Source organism: Camelus ferus, chromosome 10 (genome assembly GCF_009834535.1).
Source record: "Camelus ferus isolate YT-003-E chromosome 10, BCGSAC_Cfer_1.0, whole genome shotgun sequence".
NCBI lineage: Eukaryota > Metazoa > Chordata > Mammalia > Artiodactyla > Camelidae > Camelus > Camelus ferus.
The window spans coordinates 31,130,586-31,147,664 of NC_045705.1; the positions used below are offsets into that span (position 1 = coordinate 31,130,586).

The 17,079-nt window shown below is 37.6% G+C and overlaps 2 protein-coding genes across 10 annotated transcripts in view; both read right to left on the minus strand.

Moving 5' to 3' along the window:
* AGBL2 (ATP/GTP binding protein like 2) overlaps window positions 1-5,036 on the minus strand; it is a 36,884-nt gene extending 31,848 nt beyond the window's left edge. For 7 of the 9 annotated variants that reach the window (XM_032488674.1, XM_032488672.1, XM_006190284.3 and 4 more), the window contains exons 1-4: window positions 3,641-5,036; window positions 3,321-3,456; window positions 2,972-3,035; window positions 1,764-1,901 (exon numbers count right to left, since the gene is read on the minus strand). In XM_032488674.1, the coding sequence (XP_032344565.1) occupies window positions 1,764-1,901; window positions 2,972-3,035; window positions 3,321-3,356 (238 nt within the window). In that variant the 5' untranslated portion in view covers window positions 3,357-3,456; window positions 3,641-5,036. Of the gene's footprint in view, window positions 1-1,763; window positions 1,902-2,971; window positions 3,036-3,320; window positions 3,457-3,582 lie in introns of all 9 variants that reach the window. The other 2 variants (XM_032488670.1, XM_032488675.1) reach the window with 2 other exon arrangements.
* A 144-nt stretch (window positions 5,037-5,180) lies between these two features.
* Window positions 5,181-17,079, minus strand: part of FNBP4 (formin binding protein 4) — a 29,989-nt gene continuing 18,090 nt past the window's right edge. Inside the window, exons 13-17 of the mRNA XM_032488678.1 lie at window positions 15,795-16,105; window positions 15,525-15,669; window positions 14,827-15,170; window positions 8,103-8,260; window positions 5,181-6,236 (exon numbers count right to left, since the gene is read on the minus strand). Of these exons, the coding sequence (XP_032344569.1) occupies window positions 6,146-6,236; window positions 8,103-8,260; window positions 14,827-15,170; window positions 15,525-15,669; window positions 15,795-16,105 (1,049 nt within the window). The 3' untranslated portion in view covers window positions 5,181-6,145. The remainder of the gene's footprint in view (window positions 6,237-8,102; window positions 8,261-14,826; window positions 15,171-15,524; window positions 15,670-15,794; window positions 16,106-17,079) is intronic.

Consider the following 17,079-nt stretch of genomic DNA (forward strand, 5'->3'; position numbering starts at 1 on the left):
TATTATTAAACAACAACAACAAAAATCAAAGTTGGTGTATAGGATTCCCTATGAGCAGTTACAAAGAAAAAATATACAGATACATGAGGATATATATTTTTTTCCTGGAAAGAAAGGTAACAGTGGCTACATCAAGGGTGGGCAGGGAGGGATTTTAGTTTCCTTTTGTTTTTTCCTACCATTTGAATTTTCTAACCTTGTACATAAATTGCTTTTCTTCCTTCCTCTCTTTCTGTTTTTCAAACAAGCAGACTGTAACTCATTCCTTTTTTTACTTTTTCTGGTTTAAACCAACAACACATAAACGCTTTGCTACAAAGATAAAGAAAAAATATCTTCCTCACTCCAATGATCAAAATAGGGGGGAAAAAAGATGTCAGGTTATCAATTACACCCAACTAAAACTCATTTACATTGTTATGTTACTTCCACCAGCTGATTTTGCATTTGATGTTTATTATATTAAGATTGGCAATTATTTCCTATTAATGTTATTTTGTCAGCAAATAGGGCAGGAGGAAAGTGAAGGGGGCGGTCAGCTGGCTCTTGAGCCATCCCACCTCGACAGTCTCCTTTGCTCTACCCTTGCCAGGGGCTCTGGGACACAGGATGGAAGAGCCTTCTGGGCACTGGGGTGAGCAAATATATAAGATACATATCTGCAAATGGAATTTCTACTTCAGGGGTTAAGTACTGTTTTACATTTCCCAGGTGTTGCCAAATTGCCTTCCTAACTGCAGTGTAGGAAAGTGTGTTCTCCATCCCCTAACCGATACTAGGTATAAACTTAAAACATTTTTGCCCAAATCTCCTAATGTAAAAAATGGTACCCTGACATTTTGATTTGTATCTTTAATTAGAAGTGAAATTGAGCATCTTTTCTTTAAGCTTATTGTGTTTGCTTTTCTATGAACTGCTTGCCTTTGCCCATTTTCTATTTGACATGCTGATTTATGAGAGCTGTTGTGTTAAGATTAATCCTTTGACATACTTGTTACAGATACTCTTCTTCAGTTATTTTCCTTTGTTAACGGTACTTTTTTTCTATACAGAAATGTAAATTTTTGCTTTAAAAATTATCAATGTTATATTTATGACTTTTGGGTCTTGTGTCATTCATAGGTTTTTAGCTAGAAAAGGGAAACAATCAGATTTGCACATAAAAAAAGAAAATTGCTGTGTGGAAAATGAATTGAAAGGGGGCATAATGGAACAAGAGAGGAAGCCAGGAGATCAATTAAGAGGCTGTTTCAATAGTGAGGTGATGGTGGGTTGGGGAAGGTGGGGGGTGGGAAGGATGTGTAGTAAAGAGAACTGAATTCACGTCTGGTTGGATATGTGCTCTGGGAGAAATTCAATTGCATTCCTGTCCTTGGATTCCAGAAGAAACTTGTGGAATCCCCATAAATTATTTTTGCTGAAGCTAGCTGGAATTGGTCTCCACCACTCTTAGCAAAGAACCTTAACAAACATATCCATCAAAACTGCAGGAAAAAAAAAATCATTGTTACTCTTGACTAGAGTTTTAACAAATTTTCCAGCAATTTGGAGGAAGATCATCCAGAAGGCACAGAATTCAAACTTAAACCTACAATCTGATACAGCTCGAGAGAAAACATTTTTGAGTGATGTCAGAAACAGTGGCTAAGGCTCTTCCCCTGGCTTCTCCCACGAGAAGGCCACGTTAGGCCATGTTCTCCTGAATACCTGGAGCTGCTGACAGGCAGTGAGGGTTTTGGGGGTCACACAACGCTATTACTCACATAGACGCTTCTCCTTTTGCAACGGGTCCAGTATCAAATCATCTCTTTTTCCCAAAGAGCCACTCAGTAGGTATCGAGGATTATTATTCTTCCAAACGTGCTGGTGCGTAGCAGAGTTTGGTAAACTGCCTCTCTGAGCTAAGAATAGGCAGGTTAGTGAAAAGTGCTAGAAGGCTAGCTAGTTCATCACCTCTAACATTTATTTAGGTCAACACGAAAACCACTGCCAGCAAACTGCCACTACTATTCACCATCCATCACCACAGACCTTACAATGAATACAACCCATTTTCCAAATAGCTTTCACATTCCAATTTATGTGAGTTAAGCATCATTTTCTCCACTGCATGGTGAAGAGAAAACTTGAGAAGAAGTACATAAAGTGGAAAGAGAAAGGGCTTGGGAGGCAGAAAGACTTGTCAGCTACAGGACCAAGTGAAGGCAAGTTCTCTGAGTGGAAGTGGAGCACTCAGAGTGGGAGCTACTTTGTCCTGAGGAGGCTCCGCTGAATCTGGTAAACTGGAAATTGAGTTCTCAATAAATTAGTCATAACTTACAAAATGAACTAGCTAATAGGAAAGTTTAACAAGGTTGACAAAAACAAAATCAATATAAAACCTGAATTTTATTTCTAAATACCAGGAACAGTTAGAAAATCAAAATTTAAAAAGATGCCATCTATACTAGCATAAAAATATACAGTTATACGAAAAAAATTCTAAATCTTTACTGGGATATTAAAGAAAACCTAAGTAAATAGAGAATTAGACTATATGAATAGATTGGAGAATCTGGTATTGGAAAATTCTCACTTCTTGTCAAGTTTGATCTATAGATTCAATGCAATCCCAATAATTTTTTTAAACACCATAAGCCAATTCTAAAATTATATAAAAAGGCAAGAATAGCCAAGACGCTTCTGAAGAACAATAAGGGAGGACATGTCTTTCCAGATATCAAGACTATTTTAATGCCATGTGGTGTCATTAAGAAAAGGTGGTATTATTGAAAGAAAAACAAACAGACTCTTGTATGTATACAGGGAGACTCAAGAGAGGTGACATAGCCTAGCAGTGAGAAAAGGAAGCACTTTTCACTAAAGGTGCTTAAAAAATTTGTCACTAGTTTACTTAAGCACAGCTCTCTCAGTTGATCAATTTATTTTATGAATCCAGGAAAGGCGATGCTAGATAAGGATGAGCTATTACCTTTAAAATAGCCATAGTACTGGAGGTGATGGTACATAAAGTCTTCGTAAGGATCAGGAAGAATCTGAAATGAAAGGCATCTCAGTCAGGAAAGTGCTTTCATAATAATAATTAATTGTAAGAGTCTGTTACAAGAATAATACTGACTCTTAGCAAAAAGTACACAAGCATTGCTGCAGAGGACAGTATACCAACAACTTCAGCAAACAAACCATAAGATGACAAACACTTATGCAAATTATTCTATCTTTGGGATCAAGATCTCCAGCCAAGAAAGGTGCCAGCATTATATACCTTCTGATCTAGTGTTGGATTTCTGTGGAGTTCCTGGAGAGGGGTGTGTACTGACCTTCTGCTTTAGCTCGGTTTCCAATGCTGGGAACATGTTACCTCTGCATGGTATGCTGAAGACCAGTCAGTGACACGGGCAGCCAGGCACAACCGCTACCCAGTTTCCAAAAGGGCAGCTGATTACACAGGAGAGGCTAAAAAACCAGAGCAGGACAACTGAAAAAACTGTCGAAATTTACCCGCACCCCCTCCATCCTCCACAGCTCCCACGCTACTTTAGGAAAACCTGCAGCTGCGCTCCCTCTTCTCTGTCTACTCACCCTCTCAGACAAACAAGGACCCGACTGGTGGTGCCCACTACGAGGCCAGGATGCGCACCTGAAGAGTTGGGGAGGGCGGCGTGTCTTCCAGCATCCTTCTCCCGAGGTGCCTGGACCTCTGCTGGTCCCATGCTTCCTTCTCCCAGATAAGGGAGAGGCCCCCCACCAGGACGCCGCAGGAAAGTGAGAGAAAAGGGGATGAAGGATCCAGAGGAGTCGTCTCGCGGTAGATGGGAACGAAAGGTCAAGGACCTGGAGAGTGGGCTCTGAACATGGAATTCGGGATTTCAGGACTTCCTGGTCCAGAAGGTGGCGAAGCGCAGGTTCTCGAAGAGTCGCGGAGGGGGTGTGGAGATTTCCTACGAAGATAGAGGAAGGGTGCGACCGCCTCCGAGGCCCGGCTCGTCCGGAGCAGCAGGGGGGGGCACGGCGCCTGCCGCGGCAGAGGAGCTTGATCGAGGCGCAGGGCACGGCCCGCGCGTAGAGGACCCGCCGCGCACCAGGCAGAGGAAGCACTCAGGGAGCTCACCAGCCACAGCTTTCCGCGAGGGCCTCGGTAGCCTAGCAACCGCGAGGCGGAAGCTGGGGGGCGGGGCTCCTGGGCGCTTCCGAGGAGCGAGACCCCCTTTCCAAGGAAGGGGTGGAGAACCCGTGAAAAGCAGATGACTGACGTTGAGACACCAATGATAGCACTGGCAGCCCCACATTCCAAACTTATTTGCTGTTCCTCAGCTTTAGGAAACTGTTACTTATTGCTCAAAGGGATCCACTTCCCCTCTCTTTTCACCTTATATTCTCTCCATCCCGTAGCTAGAATTGAAAAAATGCCTTCTACCTTGAAAAAAACGACACAAAGTTAGTAAATTAAGCCCACATATTTTGTCTATTTAAATTGTCAGATTTTTTAAAAAGCAAAATTTTGGCAGGATAGTGACAAATGCACTTGTTTTCTGTGGCAATTCCTGGAAGTCTGAAAAACTGTTAGGCAGTTAAAGCAAAGGCTTTAATGAATGGCTAGTTGATAGCCTTTAATTTCAGAAATTTGCTCTGTGCAAATTACAAGAAAAGCAATTGATATACAAAATGGTAACCCCAAATGGTTGCTAAATGGTAAACAGAATCCAACACATTAGCATACATGACACTAATTAGACAATTATATGCATATATGTATATACACACATATATATATACTGGAATAAAATTCTATTGTCTTTGGTTAACTTTATGACTATAACCATAGTATACACTACCTTTGTAGTCAGAGGAAAAAATATAAAGCACCTTTATTGTTTTCAAAATATTAACCACATTACACCATTTCGATGATTTAAGCAAGCCAAACATTAGCGATTAGAGTGTAAGCTCCAAAATTTGTCATACCACGTCTTCTGGTACTAGAGGCTTGCTTTTCTAATCCTGTTTCCCTGTCCCCCAACTGGCTCAAGATCCTGCCGTTAGTTTTCCTGAGGGCAGTTCTTCAATGTTTGTACATGTCTTATACCTTACTTGATTAGAAAAAACAACTGACTTAAAGTAAGTCTTGGCTACACAGTCATGGAGTAACAGGCAAAACAGGAGCAAAAGGATAACCGATCAGAAGTATAAAAAAAGCTTTATTAGTGCATATATACAAATTTACAAGATCAGAAACTGGAGAAATACAAACAGCTTTAAAACACAATTTGCGTTTTCTTCAGTTTAAAGTGACTTTTACCTGATTGTGATACAATAGAAAGTACAGAACAGTAAACTGCTTTTTAAATACTGGAATTTTATGGAGAATACATTCACACATAAAAGGGAGGTGAACTTTGGGCCAAGGTATGACAATGGAGACACATCAATACATACAGTGGCTCTTGTTATATCTACTGCCACACATGTGAGGGGGAAATTCTCAAAAATCAAAGACATGAACACCTGCTTGCTGCTGCCACCTATTGAAATTTAAATATGCCACCTAGTATGTGAAATGACTGAGCTATCAGTTCTAGAATTTGTGAGAAAGAATACGCTAACGAGTGTGGCCATCTGTTAGCACAAGGTGTACCTCGGCACTTCAGGGGTGGCAGACTAGAGGACGAGGTCGGAAGGAGATTCCTATAATCCCAGTGAAGCAAGGTGGAACACAGAGCTGCCTTCGTAATTGCACTTGTTCTGAAGAGGTTAATGAGAGAGAGCGTGCCACATTAGGAACTACAACGAGCCTCTATTAGGCAGGAAAATCCTTCATTTTTTGTTAGTGAGTCCTCTACAGAGGAATCATACTCATGAGCCACACGTCCCAGATGGATGAGGTTAATGTACCTAACATGCTTTTTCCCAGTGTGAGAGTAAAGGCAGCAGGTCAAAGCATTCAGTCACCTCACCTTTCAGCAAAACAGAAAAATCACATTTCACAAGTGTGGGAATTTTGTACGTGTACGCTCTTGCCCAGGAAATTCATATGCTCTCCCTCATAACATTTCTAGTTTATTGACAACAGTAAAACTGGTTAAGACGCTGAACTGAACATAAAAAAAAATTATAATAAAAATAAAAATTAAAAAATTAAAAAAAACTATGTGTTTGGAGCCATTTTCCTTCTCTTCAGTCTGGCTCGCCAATCTTCAGGAAGGGCTTCAAAATTAGCATTTCTCTCTGCCATACCACTGTGAAAACAACATAGAGATTACTTCACTGGAAAGAAAACACTGTTCATTTCCTGGCAAATAAAAACCTCTAACTAAAATAAAAATTTGATCTATCATATATATATTCATGAAAATGCTTCAAGTTTCGCAGCTAAGTACCAACATATTATTCATCAAATTTCTGAATTCTTAATACTCTTCTCTATAATTTACATTAAATGTATATTTATTTTTGTATCTCCCCAGTAACCATTAAAGCCACACTGAAAGAATATAACACATTCTTGTAAAGGTATTTCTTGGCCTCTAGGAGTTATGATTCTTTGGATTGCTCTCTCATGGCTTATTCAATCATTGAAAAAAATCGATTAAAAATCAGATTCTATCTTGAAATTATCAGAATGGGTGCATTAGGTTATTTTAGATTATTAAAGGATCTAAGATAAATTACAGTATCTTTGTGACTTCCCCTCATCTTGAAATAGTTTGCTATTTCATCACTGTAGGAATTAGTATTATTCAATTCCCAACAACACTAAAAAAAGACTACAAAGAAAACTGAATAATAATGGAATTATCTACAAGGATGATACAAAAATGAAATAAATTAATCACTTAATACCATCCCTCAGTTTTCTCATTGTGTTGCCCCAAAAAAGTGTATCACCTTTCAAGGAAGTAAAAAAGTCTGGAGACATCATCTTCATAGTCTTCCCCCCATCCCCACCTACCCCCACCAAGAAATATTAAGACAATTCAGAAGATGAATGCAAAGAGACAGTAGCACTAAAGATTCAAATTATGATGGTAAAATTGACTAGACAAGTAAAATCTCAGACTGTAAGTGTTAAGAGGACCATAGTCTAGATGAATTGTCTCAAATTCAAGACTGATGAGTGAATAATATATTTCTAAGGTCAAAAAGGAAATATAGTATTCTCATTCAGAAGAACAACTTTCTTCATCCAGTATTTTCTAACAGGAACCGGGACCATCTCATTTTTCCTTAGAAGTTTATGGATCTAAAAATGAAAATGTTTTTAATTATGAAGCAAAGATGGCTATCCTCTCCCAAACGTTTTCATAAGTACTGTATTTATACATGTTAAAGTGCAAAAACCAGAAGTAATGATACGCTAGAACCTATCAGGGATGAATCTGAAATCTGGCATAACTATTTACAAGGTGAGTATGTTCCAGGTTTTGACAACTGAGCAATTAGTTGCATTCAAAGAATGTTGCTCATTTCAGTATGTGTAACTTCAAAAACCAGGAAAATAAAGAAAAATTTGAGTTAGCTATGTTTAAATTTTTATTAAAATTTCTAATTAAGTTTTCTCCTCTGTTACACCTGTAAATGATTTGCAAAATTAAAAAATATATACACACACATGAAAGGGTCTCTTGGATCTATATGGTAAATGGGGATGACTATTTTTCCTTGTATACTCAGGCTTAAGATAGTCCTATATCCAAGATGAACGATCAGTGGGAAGTATTACAATTCTGATATTTCTGATTCTGAAAAAGACTAGACCAAACAACAAGTTTATAGCTCAGAGAACTATATTCAATACGTTGTAGTAACTTATGGTTAAAAAGAATATGAAAACGAATATATGTATGTTCCTATGACTATTGTGCTGTACACCAGAAACTGACACAACATTGTAAACTGACTATACTTCAATAAAACATCTTTCATCTCAGAAAAAAAAGGCTAGACCATAATTTTTATAGGGAACTAAACATTTCTATGAATTAAAAACTGCTTTAGTAAGTTTGTAAAGAAATCAAATTAACGGCTGTGATTTAAAAATATGATGGCTCTAAAAGCACAGCCACCAGCACCACAAGCTGCCTGTTTGTGGTCTCTTCTTTTACCTGACCAGCTGTTGCTGTTTCCACTCTTCAATTCGCTTTTGTGCAGTTGATTCCCGGTCCTCTTCACTGGAACTAGAGTTCTCCTCTTCATCTAACTCACGCTGGATACTCTGCCACTTCTTTACCAGAGATGGCATTTTGGTTTTACTCTTCTTTGCCTATAACAAAGGTTAAAGGTCAGAAGGAATAGAATACTTTGATAAGGCAATGAATCCTCCACGTGAGATCAGGATCTTCTCAGTTTTAAGGAAGAAATGAACTTTAAAATCAAAGGAATAGCAACACTAAAAGTAAATAACCATTCTAACTTAAAGCTTGATTAAAAAATCTGAAAGTGTAACATGATATTTTATGAAATCAGGTCAGAAAATTTTCCTTTAGCCTTTTTCTATGGAATTTAAAACTGCTGCCTTTATCTCCTCAGAATTACAGTGTACCGTTTCACAATTTTAAATAGATGCAGTGTTCATATCAAGTGAAGAACAGCACTGAGAAACAAATGATCAGCTTTTCTGGAAAGAGCAAAGTCAAAAGCAACTATTAAATATGAAAAAGCAAAGAGGTACATCAAAACACCAATGAGATCAAGTTCTAAGATGAGATATAAAATTTTATTTTTCTTCTGTTGGCTTACTTTCATTTTCTAAATTGTCTACCATAAACACATAATCTCATAGCAAAAAAAAAAAAAAAAAAAAAAGATTTTCTATACATCCAACACGGCCTGCTCTATCACCACCTTGAGACTTCTAATCAATGACACTCTAACAAAGATGCTTTCCCTGACCACCCTATATGTACCATCTCCCAAAGGCCACTTTATATCCTCTTACACTGTTTTCATTGTATTTTTAAACATCAAATATATATTTGCTCCTGTTTCTGCAATCTAGTGCCCCCTACTCTCTCCAAGCCCACCAGAAGAAAAGCTCTACAAAAGCAGAGATTTGTCTGATTAGCTACAACTACAAAGCTCCTACAGAGAATGCCTGACAAATAGTGTGTATTCAGAATATACCTGCTGATATTTGTGATTATTCTTTGACAAAAGCCATTTTTATCCCCGTGATTTTGAAGACCTGGCCAAGTTACACTACAAACGTGACAAGGAGGCACTCAAGTGGCAGGTGTGATTGAGTGCTGTGCTCCTGTGAGGACTGGGTATGAGGGACCAAGCTGTTTTTCCCACCTGCACTTGAGAGAAGCACATTTCTTGATTAAGTCTCCAAAGAGTTGAGAAATAAGCTTAATATTTTTAGTCTTTTAAAACTACTTGGCTCCCTGCTCAATACTCTATTCTGACTGTCATTGACAGTTTTTAACTTTTTGGGTAAATGAATGTCCATATATCATGCTTAGCCCTTCCCACATTCCATTCTGTCATTTCATGTGTGGCACAACCTCACCCACTGCATACACACCCTTCCAACAAGCTCCAACACAATCCATCTTGGGTTAGCACGGAACCAACTTAGTAAAAAGTAACATGAATTAATAATGGTCAAGTGTGCATAGACGGCTCTACTAGGGGTATAACCTCTCACCAAACTTCAGCAAGTATGATTAAAAAAACACAGATCTAGGGAGTCATTGTGGTTTCATTTTGACTTCCATAGGGTTTCATAAATTTTTAGAATATTTGATCCCTATATGTCATGGGAAAGTAAGTTATGCTCTAGAAGTTATGTATTGCCTATCACATTAAAAACCATGGATCCAGAGTTGCACTGGCTGTTTGAACATATTTTTAATAGGGGAACACTGCAGTCAGAAGAATAAAGATTAAATGGCTAGAATTCCTTTTTTCTAGTTTATTTTGTAGTAAACCACAGACAAAACCCTTCAGCAAAAATAGAAGAAAAATATACTGAAAATATATATTGGTCTCAAATACTCTTGAATCTCAGAGGTACAATGTATATATTTCATATTCTTTAAAAATGGCCTCTAACAAAGATGGATCGTTATTTTCAGATACTAGGTTATATAAAAATGATATATTAATGTAGAATTCTGGATTTTCAAAACTACTGTTTATAAAAGCACGACTGGCTAAAAAATTATTGGTGAAAAAATGGAGGAGGAAGTAATCACCTCTCTTGGAAGGGTGGAGGAAGAGTGTGTCAAGGAAGGCTTCATAAGAGAAATGATTCCCGAGTGCTGATCAAACATTTAATCATGTAAAGAACGAACAGTATGGGACTGGAGGACAAAGTAAAGACATGGATGTGGTAAACAGTATGTTGGCTCAGGAGAACTCCATGTGGTACAGTAAGTAGCTAAACAACAATCTAGTCACGACATTATCCTACTTGTTGATTTTTATAACACTTTCAGATAGTTTCTGGAACCATGGTACCAACTTGGACAAGTAGTTCAATCCAGAAATATTTTATTTTTTGTGAACGCAAAACTCTTCAAGAAGGTTCCTAGAACCATTATAAGGCAAATAAATTTGTCCCACTGAGCCCTAAGGCAAAAGATTACAGTTGAGGCAGACAACAAAGGAATAGCACTGGGAATGAAAAAGCTGATGAGCAGGTTCCTTTAGGTAATTTAGACCATTCAAAGTGTCCATGAAGACGATGTCAGAAAGATGGCAGATTATGAAGCTCCAAACCCTTGTTCCCCTATGGAAAACATTATGTAAACAAATACAGATTGACTAAAATGGCTTTGTGGCAACTCTGGAAACCAAAGATCTGCAGCAACCAAAAGAATATCCAATCAAGAAAAACACACACTAAGAACAGTAGGAAATTTTGTGGCATGTCTGCTTGCCCTTGTACCACACTCTCTGCAGTGGTACAATGAATGAAGGGGATGGAAATGAGTGTACTGTCTGAAATATTCTAGCCTGTCTGTGGTTGCCTGAGGAACTGGTTTCTGAATTGTCTGACCTGGAGGTCAGGCAGGAATGGTGGCATATTTTGGATCTCACGTTAGAAGCCATGAAAGGCAGCGACAGGTACTGTGGCATGTGAAAACCACAGATGGACAGAAGTCATGTGGATGGCAGGGGGCAGAAGATTACAGGCAGAGGAATACAATGGAAGATATGAAGTTCATAAAAGAAGCATGTATGAAACTTAGGAAAACTGAAAAGTAAATGTTTAAGGGGAATGGGGCAGGCGGGTGGGGGGAAGCCAAGTCCAGGGAACACATATGCCCAGGAAAGACCCAAGAAAGATCTTGCACCTTCATGTTGAGCTCATTAATGAAGGCTCCCCCCCATACGGAATCAGTGTGCGAAGACTGGGAGAATTAGAGGGTGGGGGTACAGCTCGGTTGGTGGAGCTCACGCTTGACATGCACGAGGCACTTGGTTCAAAGAGAGAAAAAAGATTACTGAGAGAATTATTTTGTCTAATGTCCAATTTTCAAAAAAAGATCACAAAACATACCAAGGCAAACACACCTATTCAAGGGAATAAAATAAATCCCTAGAAACCAATCATAAACACATGCTTCATATTTACCAAAGATTTTAAAACAGTGGTCTTAAATGTGCTCACAGAACTAAAAGAAAACAAAGAATAAAAAGAAAGCAGGAAAATGACATATGAACCAAGTAAGAATACCAACAAAGAGATAGGTATCATTATTAAAGAGAACCAAAGAAAAATTGTGGAGCTAAAAAATACGTCAATGGAATTGAAAAATTCATTAATTTGACAGCAAACTCCAATAAGCATAAGAAAAAAAATCAGCAAAAATGATGATCAATCATACAAATTTATCGAGTCTGAAGAGCAGAAAGGAAAACAATGAAGCAAAGTGTACAGAGTCTACATAACTTATAGGACAGCATCAAGTAGACCCACGTATGTATTATGGCATTCCCAGGAGACAACAGAGAAAAGGGCAGAGAGCTTATCTGAAGAAATAATGGCCAAAAATCTCCCAAATGTGAAGACTATGATTATTTATATTCAAGAGGTGTTAACAAACTCCAAGCGGGATAAATCCAAAAAGACCATACTGCAACACATTATCAGTCAAAAGCAAAAAAGAACATTGAAAGCAGGAAAAAAAAAAAGCGACTTGTTTTATAAGAGGGATCCTTAGTAAGATGACGTAAGAGAATTTCTGGAAGAAATCGTGCAGGCCAGAAAGCAATGAGAAAATTGTATTTAAAGAGATCAAAGAAAAAAACTGTCTACCAGAGAATTATATACCAGGCAAAATTGTCCTTCATAAATGAGAGAGAAAAATTAAGACATTTCTAGATAAACAAAAGCTGAGAAAATTCATTAACCCTAGACTTGCCCTACGAGAAATGCTAAAGGAACTCTTTCAAGTTGAAATGAAAAGATGGAAAAAGAATATGAAAACAAATATATATATATATTCATGTATGACTGAAGCATTGTGCTGTATCCCAGAAACTGACACAACACTGTAAACTGACTACACTTCATTTAAAAAAAAAAAAAATAATATATATATACAAAAAAAGAAGAAAAATGATAGCACATAGTAACTTGTCACAAAAATTTAACATTCTCTGGTAAAGGTAAATACAAGGGCAAACATAAAAGCCAGTATTATTCTGATTTTGGCTCATAATTCTCCTTCTTATTTTACAGACTTTAAAAAACAAAAGCATAAAAAATAATTACAAATCCAAGTTAATGGGTAATGGGTACACAACATATAAAGATGTACTCTGGAACATCAATAACATAACAGCTGTTGGGGCAGGGGTGCATCTATATGGGAGTTGAGTTTTTCTCTGCAATTGGCTGTGTCAGTTTAAAATAGATATTACACGTAATTTCCACCATAACCACAAAGTAAACAATTACAGAATATACATAAAAGGAAATGAAAAAGAAACTAAAATGTGTCACTGAAAAAAATTAACTAAACCCAAAGGAAGGCACTAACGGAGGAAATAAGGGACCAAAAAAAGCTATTAGGACATACAGAAAACAAAAAGGAATAGTAAATTCTTCCCTATCAGTAATTACTACAGTGTACTAATAATTTACTAAATGTAAATGGATTAAACTATATAATCACAAAACATACTGGCAGAATGGATTTAAAAAACAGAATCCAATTCATCATGTCTATAAGAAATTCATTTTGTATCTAAGGACATACATAAGTGAAAGTGAAAGGACAGAAAACACATTCCATGAACATAGTAACCAAGAGAAAGGAGTAAATGGATTAATATAAAACAAAATAGATTTTAAGTTAAAAACTGTTTTAAGAGAGATAAAGGATATTATATAATGATAAAAGTAGCTTAACACTTAACAGTAGCATGCAGAAGAATAAAATAATTGAGAATAATTTCAGTGAAGGATGTGAAAGAGCTGTACATGGAAAACTATAAAACACTGCTGAAAGAATGACAGACTTATATGGAAAAGAATCCTGTGCTCACAGATTGAAAGATTCAATACTGTTTAGTGGGTAATATGACCCAAGCAATCTACAGATTAAATGCAATCCCTATCAAAATTCCAAGGCCTTTTATGTTGGTACAGAAAAGCTGACCTTTAAATTCATATGAAATTACAAGGGGGCCTAAATAGCCAATATTGAAAAAGAAGCACTAAGTCAGAGAACTCACACTTCTCAAATTCAAAAACATACTACAAAATTATAGCAATCAAAAAAGTGAGGGGGGAAGGTACAGCTCAGTGGTAGAGTGCATGCTTAGCATGCATGAGGTCATGGGTTTGATCCCCAGTACCTCCATTAAATAAAAAGTAATAATGAAAAAAAAATTTGTTAAAAAAGTGTACTGCTGGCATACAGACCAATGGAATAAACCCATAAGTCTATTGTGAACTAATTTTAGTTAAGGTCTCCCATTCAATGGGGGAAAGAATGGTCTCTTCAACAAATGGTGCTGGGACAACAGGATATCCACACTTAGGAGAATAAAACTGGATATTTACCTGACACCCTACAAAATTAATAATGGACCAAGAACTTAAATGTGAGTGCTAGAAGTATAAAGTTTTTAGAAGAAAACATAGGAGTAAGTTTTCATGATCTAGGATCTGGCAATGAATTGTTAGAGATGACGTTAAAAGCACAGCAAAAATGAAACAAACAAACAACCCCCCCCAAAAACCCCAGTAAGTTTATAACAAAACCAAAAATTTTTGTGTATCAAAGCACACTATCAGTGTGAAAAGGTAACTCACAGGATGGGAGAAAATATTTGCAAATCATGACTCTTATATGGGACTTGAACCTGTAATATATATGGAACTCTTACAAGTCTTACAACAAAAAGACAAAAAAACCAATTAAAAAATAGACAAAAGACTTGAGTAGACATTTCTCCAAAGAGAAACAAAATGGCCAAAAGGCAAATGAAAAGATGCTCAACATAATTACTAACCAGAGATACAAAAATTCCCACAATGAGATACCACTTCATACCCACCAGGATGGGTTTAATAAGTTTTTTAGAAAATGGAAAGTAATAAAACCAGGGGACTGGGGTAATAAGGACTGACTACTTAATGGGTATGGGTTCTCTTCTGGAGCTATGAAAATGTTATGTAATAGAGATAAGAGGTGGTGAATGCACCACATTATTTTTAATGGAAGTAACAGGAATTGAACCTAGGACTTCAAGCATGCTAAGCATGCATTCTACCACTGAGCTATACCCACCCCCTCTGAATTGCATACTTTAAATATCACAACAAAACAAAAACTTTCAATAAAAATTTAAAGAGACTGACTATACCTTCTCTTTCTTTCCTTTTTTTGTCTTCTCAGGTGGTGGCATTTTGGGAGCTGGCGGTGGTGGAGGAGGGGGAGGAGGGGGAGGAGGTGGCGGAGGTTCTATGATGGCCGTGGTAGGCACAGCACCTCGGGCCTGGACTGGCTGCAGTGTGGGAGCAGTCACTGCCATTGGGACAGAACATTCAGCATAGCTCATAATTGCAGAAGCTGATGCTAGTCCCAGGTAATTTGACTGCAGGTTCATTCCTCTGGCCTGATGACCCATTCCTGTTGCTGGATGGCTAACTGATACTGCTTGGTGTCCAACTCCTGCAGACTGGTGTCCAATCCCTGCCGCCTGGTGACCTAACATAAAAAACATTAAATGAAACTATAAAAAGGACACCGTGACAAAGCCAAGAAGAAGGGAAAGGGGATTGGGGGTTAGATCACCTACAAAATGAGTCTAATATACTTTTTCCTCAAAAATAAAGCCACATTTTCTGGTGGCAAAATACTAATTTTTGAGTAGTATTTTAGCATTAAGGTAGTTGAACATCAAGATCATTGATGTTATGTAAATGTACAGAAAACAATCTGGAAATGCACATGAACAGATTTTCCAATAAAAAGCCCTTAACATTTCTTCAACTTATGACATTTAATGCTGGAAACAGAGATAATACATTGATGAAAATACACTTTCATCACAATGCTTACCCGCAGCTATGGCAGACTGGCTGTAGAGGACCGGAGAGCTACCAATGGTAGCTGATCTCTGAACTACTGCAGTACTAATTTCTGTAGCTTTTCTCTTTATCGCTTTAGTGGAAGGAGAACTAGAGATGGTAGAATCAGCTGAACTCTGAAACAGAGATTCAGGTCAGTGGCTAAAGGCCCTGGTTAAAAACATCCTCTTTTAAAATAGAACAGCGTTGATCATGCCCCAGGTCCCCAAAACTCTTCAGAATGTCAAATGGCATTTCTCACCTGGCTAGTTACAACTGTGGTTTGTGCTGAAGGTTTCAATGGAGTATCCTCCTCTGTTCCTGGGGCAGGAGGCTCCTCACTTCCCTCATCCTCCATCTCTACCTCCTGGATCTCACCATCTTCTACAGGGGGAGGAGGAGGAGGAGGGGGAGGAGGGGATTCTGGAGGCGGAGGTGGAGGTGGTGGCATTTCCAAAGGTAACGGAGGTTGAAGCACAGGCACATTTGACTGAAGGAGGGTCCAGAATGGAGTAAGTGGCATGAGTGATGAAGAAGAAACTTGGCCAGAAAAGGACTCTTTACAAAGAGAACCTATGAAAACAAATAGGAGTTAGGGGAAAAGCAAGACTAAAACTCCATGAACACAAAAATGTTCAATTGATTGGTGAGACAAAATTTGTCCCACAGACATGTATTCTACAGTGATATCATAAATACTAAACTCAGTTCAAAAATGGCTTCCGTGAAAAGATCAGTTTATAGTATTTATACTTAGCACTCACCCCAACTGTGTTACACTAGTCTTTTTTTTGGTCCACATTTATGCATGAGTAAATGAAGCACATCACATCAACTCAATGAGAAATTTAGTCATCTGAACCTGAAGTTTTTATTTCAAAGATACACAACCAGAAGGTAACATTCTGGGGTTTTTATTTCAAAAGTGAAGAAGTGAATGATGTGTATTTGCAACACTGATTCCATGTATCTTATTTTTTAGTGAGCTGGATAAGTGATTGGAGATGACCCAGAGAAGTACTCATTCAAATTTTACCCGTTCTAATTAATTTGAGTTACTAAGTTTTATAAATCCAGTTGCAAGGTGGTACTCAACCCTATCATTCCTTCACACCTTTGTGTGAATTATTCATTTGCTAAATCACAGCAACAAATCGGAGGGTAATTTTTTTATTTCTGTGATGAGAAAAAGGGAAATTTAGGAAAATGAATCTTCAAGGTAAAGGATAATTAATGATAAATGATAATACACGAAAGAATGTTTTCAGGATACAGAGGATTTGAAATTGCTGTAGAAGTTAAATTACAGCTGAGGAACTGCAGGGTTAGGTTTCTTCAAAATCTGTGAGAGCTATAGTTAATTACTGTCCATTCTCTGCTGGGAAAAGCTTTAAAGATTAGAGAAAACAGGAAGATATACTTACTTGTAGCCTTCCCCATCCCTCTTTATCGTCAATAGGGAAGTTTCACAATATATGGGACTATTATATATCCCAGGAATGTTGAAGGGGATTTTCTCCCTAAAATCATAGAATTTAGGAGTAGAA